We start from the raw sequence: 17233 nt of genomic DNA, 5'->3' as shown, positions 1-17233 counted from the left end.
CCGAGTAGCTGAGATGACAGACGCCTGCCACCACGCTTGGCTAATTTTGGTATTTTAGTTGAGACGAGTTTCAACATATTGGTCAGGCTGGTCTTGAATTCCTGACCTCAAGTGATCCACCCACCTTGGCCTCCCAGAGTGCTGGGATTACAGATGTGAGCCAGCTGTGCCCGGCTGAGTAATCGTTTTTGTTTGATGGAAGTGTGAGTTTGAGATAATGTAAGATTAAATGAGATACTGTGTGATTGGCGAATAGCAGGTTTTAGTAAATGGGAATTCTCCCATGTCTCTTCAAATCTATATCACCCTTAGAGTTTCCTAATTGGATCATACTTGGTTTGATACTATGAGGTATTAGGAACTAACCTCACTTTAAACAATCAGGTGGCTAAGTTTTTATATTCTGTAAATTTTGAGGAAAGTCTGAAATTCGAGACATGGGCTGATTTTAGGAGAGAGATTGTTGTACTGAGTGAGGCTTAAAACTCAGATTTTGGTTAGTGTAAATAGATTTTTACATCACTGGATTTTAATCTAACACTTCATGTATACATTTTGGTGTGTTGAAATAGTTGACATACTTGTAAATTTTAATGTCTCGTTATATTTCATTACATTGATGTTTCATGGTTTGTGATGTATGGTCTTGAGAAAGTAGCCTTTAGAGTAGATACAGTATTGAATTTGACTTTTAAAATATCTTTTGGCCGGGCGTGGTGGCTCATGCCTGTAATCCCAGCACTTTGAGAGACCAAGGTGGGCGGATCACAAGGTCAGGAGATTGAGACCATCATGGCTAACACGGTGAAACCCTGTCTCTACTAAAAATATTTAAAAAAATTAGCCGGGTGTGGTGGCGGGTGCCTGTAGTCCCAGCTACTTGGGAGGCTGAGGCAGGAGAATGGCATGAAGCCCGGAGGTGGAGCTTGCAGTGAGCCAAGATCCCACCACTGCACTCCAGCCTGCTAACAGAGCGAGACTCCGTCTCAAAAAAAAAAAAAAAAAAAAAAAAAAAATTTCTTTTGTTACAAGAATTTTCAAATGTACCCCAAAGTATACTGGTGTAATGAATCTTCATGTATTCTCACCCAGCTCTGACAGTCATCAATCATAGCCACTCTTGTTTCCCCTATTATCCCCCCTTCCACTATTACTTTGAAGCAAATTTGAAGCAAATTTTAGATACTGTATTATGAAATAGAATTATGATGCGTAAAATTTGTCAGCTTGGTCTTCCTACCGATTTGTATGTGGATATATTCTTAACTTCTTTCTTTGAATTGAAGTTTACCCTTTCATATTTGATCAAGTCAGCTTTAATTGTATCAAGTGTTGGTCTACTTTAAATTCCTATTAGTGACAGTGAACTTCATTTTATTTAAGACTATTAGAAATTTTGTGCCAGTACATATTTAAAGCACAGTGTGGTGGCTTCTAAAGCAAGGTGTCCATCAGGGCGGTTGCTAGTGCTTGTTTTAAAAAACTAATTTAGAAATCTGAATCTGGTTAAATCTGAGTCTGATTTTTCCTTTTTATTTGAATTTTAGGAAATAAAATTTTGTGCTGTCTTGCACCTCAGTGTTGTTTCTGTGTGTGGATGGGTGTTGGGAGGAGCTGGGCTGATTTAAGCTAGTCCTGTCCCTGTATGCATGTACATTTCATGCGTGAGGTTTATTGGCTCGAAAAAGACCAGAAACTGTAGGTTAGGATTTTTCCTTAAAGCATATTGAGCAATCATAGGTTGAGCATTTTACAAAGCATGCAGATATCTTCCTTCATGTTTTAATAATCAAATGACAGACGTAAGATAACTAAGTTCAACTTGAATATTAAAAGCTGTATTCCATTTCTTCTTTATATGTTTAATGGCTATATAGTTATTTGGCTAAATTAATTTTTTTCTGTGCTTAATTTTTGTACAACTTATGTTCATATTTGCTTGGAACTTTAGCACAATATTTGAGCCAGAAGACTTACAAAGCTTGAGCTAAATGAAATAAAATGATTGGCATTAAATGAAAGCTAACAACTTTGAAGTTTTAAAATCTCTGATGGTTTGAGAATAATAAGTGACTCCACTGGATGAGGTGAGGTAGTTCCAAGATACAGGGTACTGATAATACTAAATGTACCTTGATGACTAATTAAGCAGTTTCTGAGTATGGATGTTATGCTCTTACACCAAACTGGAAATGGACTATCCACGGAGCACAGTGTATAGATAATTGAGTTATCTTAATGAATGAAAATATTAATTCGTATGACTAATTTTTAAAAAGCATTGTTTGTATTAATTTGAAATTATTTGCTCTTAAGGTTTTGGAATGTGTGTTTGAATCCAGATATGATTGGAGTATGTAATAATGGGTATTCTTAGAACATGCTGAGTTGTTTTTCTTTTTTGGAGATAGGGTCTTGCTCTGTTGACCAGGCTGGAGTGCAGTGACGTGATCATGGCTCACTGCTGCCTCCAACTTCCCAGGCTTGGGTGATTCCTGCCTCAGTCTCCCAAGTAGCTGGAACCACAGGCATGCGACACTATGTCTGGCTAATTTATATATTTTTTGAAAGACAGTGTTTCACTGTGTTTCCAGGTCGGTCTCGAACTCCTGGGCTCTAAGCAATCCACCTGCCTTGGCCTCCCAAAATGCTAGGATTACAGGCGTGAACCACTGTTGCCTGGCTGAACATGTTAAATTATAGAATAAGGAACTTGAGTATAACTTGATGGATTTAGTTGCTCATATGTTATTGGAAATGAGGACTTTTTGGTAGATATAGTTGAGAAAACAACTGATACCTAGCTTCTGTAATGACTCTGGCTGAAACAGAGTTTGACATCCTAATTGCCTGTTAGAATCTTACGGGAGCTTTTAAGGACACAAAGATCTGAGGCCATTTAAATCAGAGTCTCTTGAGTTAGGGCACTGGTGAGTTTAGCTGTGGTTGAAAACCACTGGCTTAAAAAGACATACTCCAGAAATATTTGAAGTGGAAAAGAGTGAGTACGAATTATCATCTTCTCCCCTTAATGGTGTCATAAAATTTATGTGGCAGAAGTTTTTTTTTTTTTTTTTTTTTTTAACTCTAAATCCATCCCACTACCACCTTTCTAGAACTTATACTCAGAAAGTACTGCTTTTGATTTCTGGGGAAAAATATTTTTGCATTTACTGTACAGAAGAATTGAAGATGAGGATTTTTTTTTTTTCTCCTGTGAAGGTAGTGTTTCTATTCCCTGTACACCTTATGTTTATAATATCCTTACTGAGATATAAATTACATACCATAAAGTGAAGACCATTTAAAGTGTGTAGTTCAGTGGCTTTTAGTAAATTCACATAGTTGTGCAACTATTATTAGAACATTTTCATCACCTCAGAAAAAGATTCTTTATCAGCAGTTACTCCCCATTCCCCCCAACCTGCCCACCCCTAGGCAACCATTAATCTACTTTTTGTATCTGTAGATTTGTCTGTTTTGGATATTTCACATAAGTGGAATCATATAATATGTGATGGGTCTTTTGTGATGGGCTTCTTTCATTTAACATAATGTTTTCAGAGTTCATCCATGTGGTAGCATATATTAGTATTTCTTTTTCTGGCTGAGTACCATTCTATTGTGTGGATAATACCACAGTTTGTTTATCCATTTGTCAGTTGATGGATATTTGGGTTGCTTCAGCTTTTACCTATTATGAATAATGTTGCTATGAACATTTGTGTACAGGTTTTCGTGTGGACATGTTTTCATTTCTCTTGGGTAATGCTAGGAGTGCAATTCCTGGATCAAATACTTAGATACTTCCTTCACCTTATTTGAACTTCAGGGTTAGAAAGTCTTCCCATAGAGTTGGGAAGCACCGCGAGTCCATGTTCTAACACTATTTTTACACTGTAGGACAGAGGTCCAGTGTGTGTTATTTGGTCTTGTGGTCCACAAGGGGCAAACTCCTCACTTAAAAGAAGGACCAACTGTTTTTCCTTGCTGTGTTTCCAGGAAAGGGTCCATGTAGACTTATATTGAAGTTGGAATTTTAATGAAGTTTTTAAAGCCTCATCCTTTTACCCCTTAGTTATTAGGGAAAAGAGTAAAATGTTTGAACTGTTAGTATCTGGAAAATAATCATCGTAATCAGACCTGACATTTGTTGACTGTTTATTCTTGCCAGGCACTGGGCAACTGAGGCTTTTTATGTCTATGATCTTATTTAAGCTTCATAACTTGTAGCAATGACTGCCATTTTACTGATGGAGAAATGGAGACACATAGGTTAAATAACTTGCATCAGCTCAAAACAGCTAGGCCGCAGTGCTGGGTTGTATGAGTGACTCACTCTTACCCCACTGTATTGTGCTGCCTGCCCTCAACCAGTATATCCTGGCTCCCTTAGGAGACATATAATCATTGCCATGGAACATGGTTTGATTTATCAGAGGTTCATTTATAAAGGACATGAACAGTTTTCATGAATTTATTGTTCAAGTAAATTGCAGAGGAATAAAAGCTTAACTTTTATAAAAATCTGAAGAAATGAATGGTTTTAAAGGAACTTCTTCATTTAAATTAATTTTAGATCCATCTCATGTTTGTAAGGCACATACATGCAGTGTTACTCCTCTGCCTCCACCTCCCATGGGCTTATTTGACTTTGATTTTTTTTTTTTTTTTTTTTTTGAGATGGAATCTTGCTCTGTTGCTCAGGCTGGAGTGCAGTGGCCTGATCTTGGCTCATTGCAACCCCTGCCTCCTGGGTTTAAGTGATTCTTCTGTCTCAGCCTCCCGAGTAGCTGGGACTACTACAGGTGTGTGCCACCATGCCTGGCTAAATTTTGTATTTTTAGTAGAGTTGGGGTTTTGCCATGTTGGCCAGGCTGGTCTCGAACTCCTGACCTCAGGTGATCTGCCCGCTGTGGCCTCCCAAAGTGCTGGGATTACAGGCATGAGCCACTGCACCTGGGTGCATTTTTTAAAGTTCTATTTTAATTAACATATAATAATTGCATATATTTATCGAGTAAGATGTGATTTTTCCATACACGTATGTGAAGTGATTAAATCAGCTAATTAACATATTAATCCCCTCAAATATATAACATTTCTTTGTGGAGAGAAAATTTAAAATCTATTTTTTTTTTTTTTAAATGAAGGCTTGCTCTGTCGTCCAGGCTGGCGTGCAGTGGTGTGATCTAGGTTCACTGCAACCTCTGCCTCCTGGGTTCAAGCGATTCTCCCACCTCAGCCTCCGGAGTAGCTGGGACTACAGGCATGTGCTACCTTGCCTGGCTCATTTTTGTATTTTTAGTAGAGATGGGGTTTCACCATGTTGGCAGGGCTGGTCGTGAACTCCTAACCTCAAGTGATCTGTCCACCTTAGCCTCCCAAAATGTTGGGATTACAGGCGTGAGCCACCATGCCCAGCCTAAAAATCCCTTATTTTAGCTATTTTGAAATAAACATGATTCTGTGATTACCATGCTGTGTAATAGATCACCAGAACCTGTTCTTTCTGTCTAACTGAAACTTTGTACCTTTGACCAACATCTCCCCTTTCCCTGTCTACTCTTTACCGCACTATCCTATGGTAGCCACCATTGTACTCTCTGCTTTTATGAGATTAATGTTTCTAGATTGCATATACAAGTTACATCATATGGTATTTGGCTTTCTGTGCCTGGCTTATAGTAGTTAGCAGAATGTCCTCTGTGTCCATCTGTTGTTGCAAATGACAGGATTTCCTGTTTTTTAAAGACTGACTAGTATTCCACTGTATGTGTATACCATATTTTAAAAATCCATATCTTGGCTGTTGTGGATAATGCTGTAATTAACATGGAAGTGCAGACATCTCTTTGACATACTGATTTCAATTCCTTTGGATATATATACCCAGAAGTGGAATGGCTGGATTGAATGATAATTCTGTTTTCAGTTTTTTGAGGAACCTCCGTACTGTTTTCCGTAATGGCTGTACTAATTTACAATACCACCAACAGTGAACAGGGGTTCCCTTTTCTCCACATCTCTTGCCAACGCATACTGTTTTTCATTTTTTAAAATAACCAGTCTAACAGGTGTAAGGTAATACCTTATTGTGGTTTTGATTTGCATTTCTCTGATGATTAGAGATATTAAGCGGTTTTTTTCATGTACCTGTTGACCACTTGTATGTCGTCTTTTGAGAAATGTCTATTCAGGTCCTTTCCCCATTTAAAAAATAGGGTTACTTGTTTTTTTATTGAGTAGTTTGAGCTTTTTTGTTTGTTTGTTTTTTGGATATTTTGGATATTAACCCCTTATCCAGGCTGGGGCGTGGTGGCTCACACCTGTAATCCCAGCACTTTGTGAGGTCTTGTTCTTTTTATTGATTAAAAAGTTCTTGTTCTTTTTATTAATAGCCACTATGCCTTTTATTTTTTTGAGATGGAGTCTTGCTCTGTTGCCAGACGGGAGTGCAGTGGCGCGATCTGGGCTCACTGCAACCTCTGCCTCCTGGGTTCAAGCGATTCTCCTGCTTCAGCCTCCCGAGTAGCTGGGACTACAGGCACCTGCCACCGTGCCCGGATAATTTTTGTATTTTTAGTACAGACGGGGTTTCACTATGTTGGCCAGAATGGTCTTGATTTCTTGACCTCATGACGCGCCTGCCTCAGCCTCCCAAAGTGCTGGGATTACAGGCGTGAGCCGCCGTGCCTGGCCCACTCTATGCCTTTTGATTGGGGAATTTAATCCATTTACAGAGTAATTATTAATAGGTGAGGGACTTAACCAGTGCCAATTGTTTTCTGTTTATAGATCCTTTGTTCTATTCCTCCTCGTGTGTGTGTGTGTGTGTGTGTGTCTTAATGGCTTTCTGTAGTGGTATGCTTTGGATTTTATCTTTTTATCTCTTGTCTGTCTGTCACAGAGTTTTGCTTTGTGGTTAGCTTGAGGCTTACATAAAAGAGCTTATATAACAGGGTATTTTAAGTTGATAACTTAATTTCAATTGCATACACAAACTATGCACTTTTACACCCCTTTCTCCCATATTTTATGTTTCTGATGTTATACTTAAAATTTTTATATAATATTCCCTTAACAAATTGTTGCACTTTAGTTGTTAATAGTTTTGCCTTTTAACCTTTATACTAGAGATATAATTGATTTACTCACTGCCATTAGAGTATTAGAATGTTTGGATATGACAACGTACATACCACGCCCGGCCTGGATAAGGGGTTAATATCCAAAATAAACAAAAAACAAGTTTTGTACTTTAATATATTTTCATGTTACTAATAAGTGTTTTCTTCCTTCAGCTTGAAGAACTCCTTTTAGCATTTCCTGTAAGGCAGGTCTAGTGGTGATAAAGTCAGTTCTGACTGAGAAAGTCTTTATCATCCATTTGGTTTTGAAATACAGGATTGCTGGGTATAGTATTCTTGGTTAGCAGTTTCTCATGCTCTCTCTTTCTTCTCTTTCTTTTTCTTCTCTCTTCTTTTCCCTTTCCCTTTCCTTTCCTTCTCTTTCTTTTCTTTTTCATTTTTAAATATATCATCCCACTCCCTTCTGGCCTGTAAGGTTTCTGCTGAGAAATTCTCTGATAGTCTTATGGAGGTTCCTTTATACATGGTGACATGCTTTTTTCTTGCGGTTTTCAATACTCTGCCATTAGTTTTTGACATTTTAATTGTGATGTGACTTGGTGGGTCTCTTTGAATTTATCTTATTTGGTGTCTTTTGGGCTTCCTGGATCTGGCTTTCCATTTCCTTCCCCAGGCTTGGGAAGTTTTCTGCCATTATTTCTTTGAATATGTTACTTGTTCTTTTCTCCTTCTGGCACCTGATAATGCATAAGTTGTTCTCCATGATGGTGTCCCATAAGTCTCTTAGGTCATTCTTTTTCATTATTTTTTCTTTTTGCTCCTGAGGTTAGATGATTTCCAGTGACCGGTCTTCTAGTTTACTGATCCTTTCGTCTGCTTAAACTAGTCTGCTGTCGAACCCCCATATTGAATTTTTCAGTTCAGTTTTAGTAGTTTTCAGATCTATGTTTTCTCATTGGTACTTTTTAATACTTTCTGTCTCTTTGTGGAAGTTCTCAGTTTGTTCTTGCATTGCTCACTTGACCTCGGTGAGCATCTTTGTGACCATTATTTGGAATTTCCTGTTGGGTAAATCATATATCTCCAGTTCACTTAGGTTGGTTTTTATTGCTTTATTTTGTTTCTTTTTTTTTTTTTTTTGGGAATATATTTTCCTATTTCTTAATTGTTCTTGGCTGTCTCTGTGTTGGTTTCTGTGCGTTACACGAGACAACTGCCTCTCTCAGACTTCTTAGACTGGCCTTGTGTAGCAGAAGGATCTTGCCAATCCATCCAGCTAGATATTTTAAGATACCCTTTAAATCTTTGTATTTGTTCAGACTGCTGTCTCTATTCTTGGTACTATATTCCATCAATACCCTGTAATCAGTCAGGTAGAAGCCAGATGCTTCGATGTAGCTGGGAAGGTTGAGGTGTTGGGTATGTGTCCTAGTTCCTTCTGTCATCATGTTGAAGAAAAGTGCTTGATTCTTCCACTCTCTCTACACTAAGCCGTCTCTGTGGCAAATGCCTATGCTTGTGTTGTGGCTGCACTCTGTGATCCTGGTGAGATAATCTGCTGGAAGTGGGCTCGTAGTATGTCCACCTCTGTTTTCTGTGGTTTAGGGAGATTCAGGAATGCAAAGCCCTGTCACTTTCCAGAGCTTAGGTTGTGAAGGGTACAGTCCCTTGTCTGTGTGGAGCTGTAAAAGTGTGGCACGCAGTCTGTAGACAAACTCCTTTTAGGAAGAATGAGTAGGCCTGGAATTATCAGTGGGATGTGCTGGGGGAAAGGCTCAGGATATGCCAAGTTCCTGCTCAGGCTGCCTGAGGGGTACTGTTTATCTCCCGCATTAGCTCTCTGATGCAAGTTAGAGGCCAGGCTGTCAAGTAGCCACTGGAAGAGTATGTGGTTATAAACCCTTTCTGGAGAGAAAATGAGAGCTACATGTTCCAGACTCTTTTCTTCACTGCTCCCAGAGAGTGTAGCCCTAGAAAGTATTTGCACACCTGTTTAAAACCACCTCCTTGTTTTCTGATCTAGAGAGACATGCATATGCTTAGTCTCTTCCATTACCAGATCTAGGAGATTTAGGATATAGTCCTTTGGGTAGATGCTGTGCAAATTGAGGCATTTGATGTGTGGATAAACTCCTTCTAGGAGGAATTGGTAGGCCTAGAGTTACTGCTGGGGCAGACTAGGGGGAAAGGCTTGGAAAGTGTCCAGCTGCTGCTTAGGCTGCCAGAAGGCTACTTTTGCACTCCACTGTCCCATTAACTCCCCATGCACGTTAAAAGCCAGGCTGTCAAGTAGCCACTGGAAGACTGTGCCATGAGCCCCTTCCAGGGAGAAATGTGGAGCTTCATGTTTTTGGCTCCTTCTCTGCACTGCCCCCAACGGGTGCAGTCTGTGAAAGTACTTGCATGCTTGATTAAAAGTATCTCTTTGTTCTAGGGATGTAGTGATCTAGGAAGACTTGCACTAGATCCCTCAGCTCCCAGAGCCAGGAGATTTAGGATGCAGGCCCTGGGATGGAAACTGTAAAAGTTGGGGTCTTGATGTGTGAACAGACTCCCAGAAGTACATTTTTGGGATATAGATGATGAAGATGGCTTGTAGCTAGTCCCAAAATAAATACGTTGAATGATAGCAGAAGTCATTTTCAGAAAGTAGGCATTAGTTTTTCCCCTACTGTGACATTCAAGCCCGCTTTGAGGTTCAGTCATGGGTCAAATTATTATAAATAGATTATAGATTATTTGGTACTCACCTATAAAACCCTTTAGGTGCAAGATAAATCCTTCTTAAGCTTGATTTTTTTTTTTTTTTTTTTATAGTAGTTGAGCTATAAGGAGTTCTAGTGTATTTTTGCTTTGAGGCACATGCATGAACGAATGGTACCTTTTTAGCCCTTTATTTAATAGCCTACTTTTCTCATGTATGCTGATGTGATCTTCCCCTGCTCTCCAGATAAACAGGGGTCACATGACGACAGAAGCCAAGAGAGCTGCAAAGATGGAAAAGAAGATGAAAATTTTGCTTGGGGGTTACCAGTCTCGTGCTATGGGGCTCATGAAACAGTTGAATGACTTATGGGACCAAATTGAACAGGCTCACTTGGAGTTACGCACTTTTGAAGAACTCAAGAAACATGAAGATTCTGCTATTCCCCGGAGGCTAGAGGTAACATTATATATTGAAGCGTTGCTTTAAAAGAGTGCTGCAAAGAATTATCAGGGCTGTCCTCTTTTACTTCTCCTATGTAGGCTGTCTCTGAAGTTGGTACTGTCAGGCTTTTAAAAATGAGAGCCTAAAGTGTTTGACTTTAATCTAGAATTGCCTCTGTGTAGATGGATAGACTAGGCAAGTTGTAGATACAAAGGCCTTCCTTTACTCATGTTCTGTTTCATACGTAGATACACTGTGAAATGGAATACTTAGCCCTTGTAATTTGTCCCCTTGAAACTTGATCACATCCCATTCGTGTAGCTCTGTGAGGGGAAACTAAACCAATATCTTTCTGTTTTATAACTTAGGTGGCTGGGAACATAGCTAGTCCTTCCAAACCATCAAATTCCTTTGACCGGATTTGGATTCAATTTATCTCCCAAATGTGCATAATAGCTCCTGTCCAGCTAAAGGGCAGCCAGGGCTTCTTGAAGTGCATTTGTGGGTACTGATAAGACAGTAGTGGTTTGTTTATTTGAAGTAGCAGCAGGATTTCATATGACCAAATCAAAGAATGGCTGTGATACTGGTTTTATAGCAAAAGTATTTGATATGTTTGTTTCTCTTTGAGAAATTTTTACCTCTTAAGAATCATGATTTAACTCGGCTGGTTTTTAAGATAGTAAAGTACTGTAGATTTTTTTCAATATAGTTACATCTAAAAGAATTACTTAATATTTTTGTTTCTTTAAGTGTCTAAAAGAAGATGTTCAGCGACAGCAAGAAAGAGAAAAGGAACTTCAACATAGATATGCTGATTTGCTGCTGGAGAAAGAGACTTTAAAGTCCAAGTTCTGAAGTACAGTTTATATTCTGTCACAGGATTAATTGCCGGTTTTCATACTCTAGAAGGCTGAAACTGATGTTTATCTTCATTGACAAATTTACCCACCATCTGTGGTTTTTTGGTTGTTTATTTTAAATGATATCGATCTTACACATTCTGTGTATAAAGACCTTAACTCCACAGGACGGACATTTTAGAGTTTAAATGATTAAGGCTGTCATTCTTTTAGCAATGTCATATTTGCAAACTTTTTTAGTTTTGGCCTTTAATTTAAAAAGCCTAATTTTAAAGTGCTGCCTGTGAGTAACTCTTAAATAAAAACAAAATATAAAAAATTGAGAATGTAGCCTTTTGTTTTAAGTAATTAGATACTTAAGAGTGCCCGCAAACCAGCAGCTATGTACTCTGTGTCATATTTAATGAGTAACTCTTGGGTAATCAAAATGGTGATGCAGTATCTTAAACACTTAAGAGGCAGTTCTTTGTGGCTTTGTTAGTTTCAGCAAAGAATGGTCATTTCTGTATACACTGACGAGTTAGATTAACTTTTTAGTACCTCAAATTTTTTTTAAATATCACTTTAAAGAAGGTTTCTTCTCCTCCAGCTACTTAAATAATTTATGGGTCAGGGCTTAAAATATTTAATTTTCCTTGACCCATTATTTTCTTGTAAGTATTTTTTGACAAAGGCATTTTAAAAGTTAATTTCAAGAAGGCCATCAAACTTAAAGCTCTATGTTTAGCGTAAGAAGTCAGTTACATCAGTGTAGAATTTGGGGAATGGATAGAGGTGGAGAGATTTAATTTTATAATAATTCATATAAATTAATTTAGTGTACAGTATCAGTTGGCTATGAGCTCATTATAGGCCAGCAATGTTTTGAGATGACCAAAAACATTTGCCCAGTCTTAGAATACTAGGAACTATAGGAAGGGAAGGGATTCATTCATTCATTCATTCATCAGATATTGAATGTATACCCTGTGCCAGAGTTTTAGAGAGAGAACAACGAACAAAATAGGCCTAGTTCTTGTTTAGTAGAGCTTATAGTCTTTTGAGAATAACAGACAATTAAAATCCAAATGTTTATTTGGTGATTCTTATGTGTCAGACACTTACTTAAGTGTTGGAGATAAGCAGTTATTAAGACAGAGTTCTTGCTGTCATGGAGGTGACATTAGTGGGGAGGAGATACTAAATATGTACAGGGAAAGTATCAGACCATGAGTTTTAGCTTCTGTGGAGGAAATTAAGGTAGGGTGATTATGAGATAGTGAATGACTGGCTATTTTAGACTGGACGATCAAAGAGACCTCTTGGAAGGCAGCTGTGCTCACCACTATACCACTGCACTGTACCACACCATACCACTGTAAGCTGCATGGCCAAAGAGACCTCTTAGAGAAGTAACATTTAAGATAACATGTGATTGACATTTTAGAATGGGCCATCTTTGTGAGATGCAAGGAAAGAGCATCCCAGGTGGAGTGAATAGCAAACATAAAGCCTCTTTTGTATGTTTGAGGAACAAAAAGGACTATGTGGCTGGAGTGTCAAGAATGGCATTTCTGTATGTAAGGCCTGGTTGTATAGAGCCACATAAATAAGGCTATAATAAGGAATTTGGATCTTACTTTAAATATGATAAGAATCTATGAGAAGATCTAAGCAAAGGAATGACATAATCAGATTTGGTTTTAGAAACATCACTTTATCTCCTTAACTGTGTAAGATCTCACCAGGCTGGGAATAGGGAAACCAGTCCATTTAGGAGCCTGATGCAGTAATCCAGACAAAAAAATAATAGTGATTCTAACTAGGGTCCAGGTAATAGTAGTGGAGATATGTGGAGAGGCATGATAGGTGTATTCTTAATAGTCTTATCAGACCATAAATTCATATTTTCCTGGTATGTAGTCACTTAATTCAAATACTTTTTCAGTAAGTTCTGGGTTTTCTAGGAAAAACTTCAGTATCATCAGTGAATAATGATAGTGGTTCTTCTGATAGTTCTATTTCACTTTTATTGCATGTTTTGTTAGCAGAAATGTTTAGGACAATGTTAAATAACAATAATGATGTTAGACTTTTTTTCCCTCATTTTAATGGGAATGTCCATAGTTTTTACTTTTAAGTTTGCTGTTGGGAGTTAGATAGTCTTTATCTGAAAGATAGTGTCTCTTTTTTAATTTTTAAAGAGTTTGAATTAGAAATGGCTCTGGAACTTTAAAAAATATACCATTCGGGCATCTATTAAAGCATTCATATAATTTTTCTCATTTGATGTTCTGATGAGCTGTATTAATAGATTTTCCCACATTAAATCATCTTTGCACTCCTGGAATCAGGTAGATTAATTTTTAAAAAGTTTTAAAGGATTTATAGTTTATTTGCATTTTTTGTAGACATATGGATTTAAAAGTCGACCTAATATTAATAAAGGCTCACTTTGTTCTTAAAATTTGAAGTAATGCACAAACTTATAGCCTAAAAAAATTAGCAAGAATTACAAAATATCAAAACTGGCGCATTGTAAACTGCATATGCGTTTGCCAGGTAGCAGTGCCACTTGAAATGGTGAACAGACACACTGTTATCCTTTGTTAGTATCCTGTAAAGCCCAGGATTCTTTACCAGCACCACACAGCAATTTTGGTTACTATTTTAACATTCACACTGAGGCCAGGGGTGGTGGGTCATGCCTGTAATCCTAGCACTTTGGGAGGCCAAGGTGGGAGGAGCATTTGAGCTCAGGAGTTCAAGATTAGCCTGGGTAACATAGTGAGACCCTGTCTCTATTAAAAAATAATCACAATAAAAATAACCTTCAATACCTTGGTATTGTTCACTAAGGTATTGGTCATTAAGGCATTCATTAAGCTATTGTTAAAATTTTGTTAAGCATGTTAAAGTCTCGGTAACTTTGGGATAGAAATAAAATGTGATAAAAAGCTGAAAGAAACCACCACAAGGGAGAGTCCTTTTTGAAATATTAAAGACATGCTGTCTAATAAAAAATGAAATCAAAGAAAAACTACACTACAGTGATTGCAGACTTAATGTTGGCTAACCATGCATCTTCCCTAGAAATGCATTTGAATTTGATTTACTAATCTTTTATTTAGGAAATTTACATTTTTACATTAGTGAGATTGATCTTTTGGGCTATTGTACTTTTTTTTTAAGTGGAGTCTTGCTCTATCACCCAGGCTGGAGTGCAGTGGTGCAATCTCGGCCCACTGCAACCTCCGCCTCCTGGGTTCAAGTGATTCTCTGCCTCAGCCTTCTGAGTAGCTGGGACTACAGGCATGCGCCACCACAACTGGCTAATTTTTGTATTTTTAGTAGGGATGGGGTTTCGCTATGTTGGCCAGGCTGGTCTTGAATTCCTGACTTCAGGTGATCCACCTACCTTGGCCTCCCAAAGTGCTGGGATTACAGGTGTGAGCCTCCATGCCCAGCCTGGTTATTGTATGTTGACATTGGGATTTTGCTAGCTCTCTAAAGTAAATAGGATAACTGTATATCTTTTTCTGTGCATTAAGCTATTATAACATGGGAATGATTTGTTCATGAAAGGTTGAAAGTCTGTACTTGTAGAACTTTTGAGTTCACAGTGCTTTCTGGAAATAATTTCTTTGTAACTGTCAGTTTCTTTTGTGACTATTATGTTATCTATTTTTAAATTTAAGCAACTTTAAATTAAAAAAATTGTTTTAAAATATATTTTTCCTTTTATGTTTATTATTTAGTTAATTTAAGTAATGTATACTTTTTAAGAAATACTTTTATTTTGTTTACATTTAAACATCTGTTGTTAGCAGAAAATTCTAATAGCAATCTCTTTTCTATTAACTTTGCCATTTCTAAGTTCTAGGAAATTTACCTTCTCTTAATTCTACCACTTTTTACTTGACTAGACTTGTTAAGGATACACCTTTTCTGTTCAGAAAACTAGTGTTTGTTTTGATTTGCTTATCGATTGGGATTTTGTTTTAAAATATGTTAATTTCTCAATTTAGGCTTATTTTCTGTAGATTTTTTTGACTAACTTTTTGAGACTGATGCTTATTTTTTGCTTGTATACAAACGAATGTGTTGAAGGCTTTTGAACTATCTCTTAAGTTCAGATATATTCACATCCCAGCCATTTTGACATGTAGTAGTCTTGTTTTCTAAGTAGTTTATCATTGTGTTTTAAATTTCTGGTTCAATAATTAAGTCTTTCAAAATATCTGTATGGTTGGCTTAAAAAATTTTTTTTTCCTAGTTGTAGGATTTTTACCTTGTGGAAAAAAATAAAGTTTATGTAGTTTCTGTTTATTGAGGCTTGGGGGCCTAGCATCTTTAAAAAGTGTTATATGGATGTTATAAATGAAGATTTATTTAGTTTGTATAGGACAGAGGTGAATGTGTGTTTATTCAACCAATTTAATTATTCAAATTTAATGTTCTTATTGTTGTTATAGATACCCTAGAATAATAGTGTTTTCTTAAAGTCTCCGATTATAGTTATTTCTCTCAATTTCATTTGTTTCTCTAGAGCTTTTGCTTTGTGTATTTTAATAGTGTTATTTAGTATATAAATACTTGTGTCTGTTACATACAATTCATAAGGAAGACTTCATGGCCTAAAGCTATCCTTTTTGTTTTGTTTATGCTTTTTGCCTGGAATTTTACTTGCTTTGTTTTTAGAATATCTCCTTTCTTTGCTTATATTTGCATGATAAATTGTCCTTTTATTTTCAACTTTCATATATAATTTTTAGTTGTCTCTTAAACAGCATATCTTGTTGAATTTTGTATTTCAAACCATTTGGAGAGTCTGGGTTTTAATAGGGTGTCTGTTTCATTTATGCTAATTAATGACTTTAGTCTTCTGTAATCATGTCTTATACTTTCTCACTGATGTCCGTAAATGGACTGTAATTTCTTGGTTTTAATTTTCTTAGTGATTTAGAAAATATACATCGTCGGCCGGGCGCGGTGGCTCAAGCCTGTAATCCCAGCACTTTGGGAGGCCGAGACGGGCGGATCACGAGGTCAGGAGATCGAGACCATCCTGGCTAACACGGTGAAACCCCGTCTCTACTAAAAAATACAAAAAACTAGCCGGGCGAGGTGGCGGGCGCCTGTGGTCCCAGCTACTCGGGAAGCTGAGGCAGGAGAATGGCGTAAACCCGGGAGGCAGAGCTTGCAGTGAGCCGAGATCCGGCCACTGCACTCCAGCCTGGGCGACAGAGCGAGACTCCGTCTCAAAAAAAAAAAAAAAAGAAAATATACATCGTCTTTTAAAATCTTACAAATAATTATGGTGTCATTCAGGGTTTAGGATCTGTTCAGGAGAAAGAAAGCAAACCGGTGATTTGAACAAGGAAAACTCAATATGAAGATTACTGACCAGTAGTAGGGAGTTAACTACTAAGAGGGACAAAGACATCTCTTAATAATACAGGAATGGCAGATGTAGGGAGCAGCTGCTACCTGTAGACAGAGAGTAACCGAAGAAGGACTTGGAAGAGCCCTTTTCCCGCCTCCTCAAAGGCTGGGATTCACATCTCACTGAAGAGAGTGTGGGTGGAGAAGTTTGCTGAGGTGCCAGGGTGCCAGGGAACCTCACTAGGAAGTCACTTGCTGAGGGTGCTGGTGATAGTTGGAGGAAACCTGCCTCCTGGGTCATTAGCAGAACTCCAGAGCGCCCTCACTACTGGGTCTCCCACGCCTCCCTGGCAGAAAGAAGTGCCGACAGTGACACAGTAGAAGCAAGAAGGAAAAGCGCCAGAAGCAGAAGTGAAGCCCCTTCCACTTGTTGTGTCCCTCAGTGGCTGTGCTATTGGATCCACTGGCAAAACGGAAACGTTTCTAGGTTACAACTCCTGTTTCATAAAGCAGGGTGAATTTCGAGCTGGCACACTAACCGTTGCTTTTCAAAATCACACTCAAGCCTGTAGTTTTCTGGACTCCTGAGTAAAGAATGAAGCAGTGGTTTGAGCCAATTTTAATTCCTTTAGCAGCTCCTTTACACTGTGGTCAGGGGACAGCTTATGTATGTTTTGGGGGGATCTCTAGGGTATGCATCCTATTTCATTATTTAAGGCTGTTTATTTCATCTGGTGGTCGCTGGTGGCCAATCTTTGCGTTTGGTT

General features: G+C 38.0%; 1 protein-coding gene across 1 annotated transcript in view; it reads left to right on the top strand.

Annotated features, from left to right (window-relative positions):
- Positions 1 to 16365, top strand: part of LOC105489534 (cell division cycle 5 like) — a 70554-nt gene extending 54189 nt beyond the window's left edge. The window contains exons 15-16 of the mRNA XM_011754367.3: positions 10042 to 10254; positions 10993 to 16365. Coding sequence (XP_011752669.1) covers positions 10042 to 10254; positions 10993 to 11097 — 318 coding nt within the window. The 3' untranslated portion in view covers positions 11098 to 16365. The remainder of the gene's footprint in view (positions 1 to 10041; positions 10255 to 10992) is intronic.
- Positions 16366 to 17233: the final 868 nt, after the last annotated feature.

Source organism: Macaca nemestrina, chromosome 5 (genome assembly GCF_043159975.1).
Source record: "Macaca nemestrina isolate mMacNem1 chromosome 5, mMacNem.hap1, whole genome shotgun sequence".
Classification (NCBI taxonomy): domain Eukaryota; kingdom Metazoa; phylum Chordata; class Mammalia; order Primates; family Cercopithecidae; genus Macaca; species Macaca nemestrina.
This window is presented reverse-complemented; position numbering and strand designations above follow the sequence as displayed.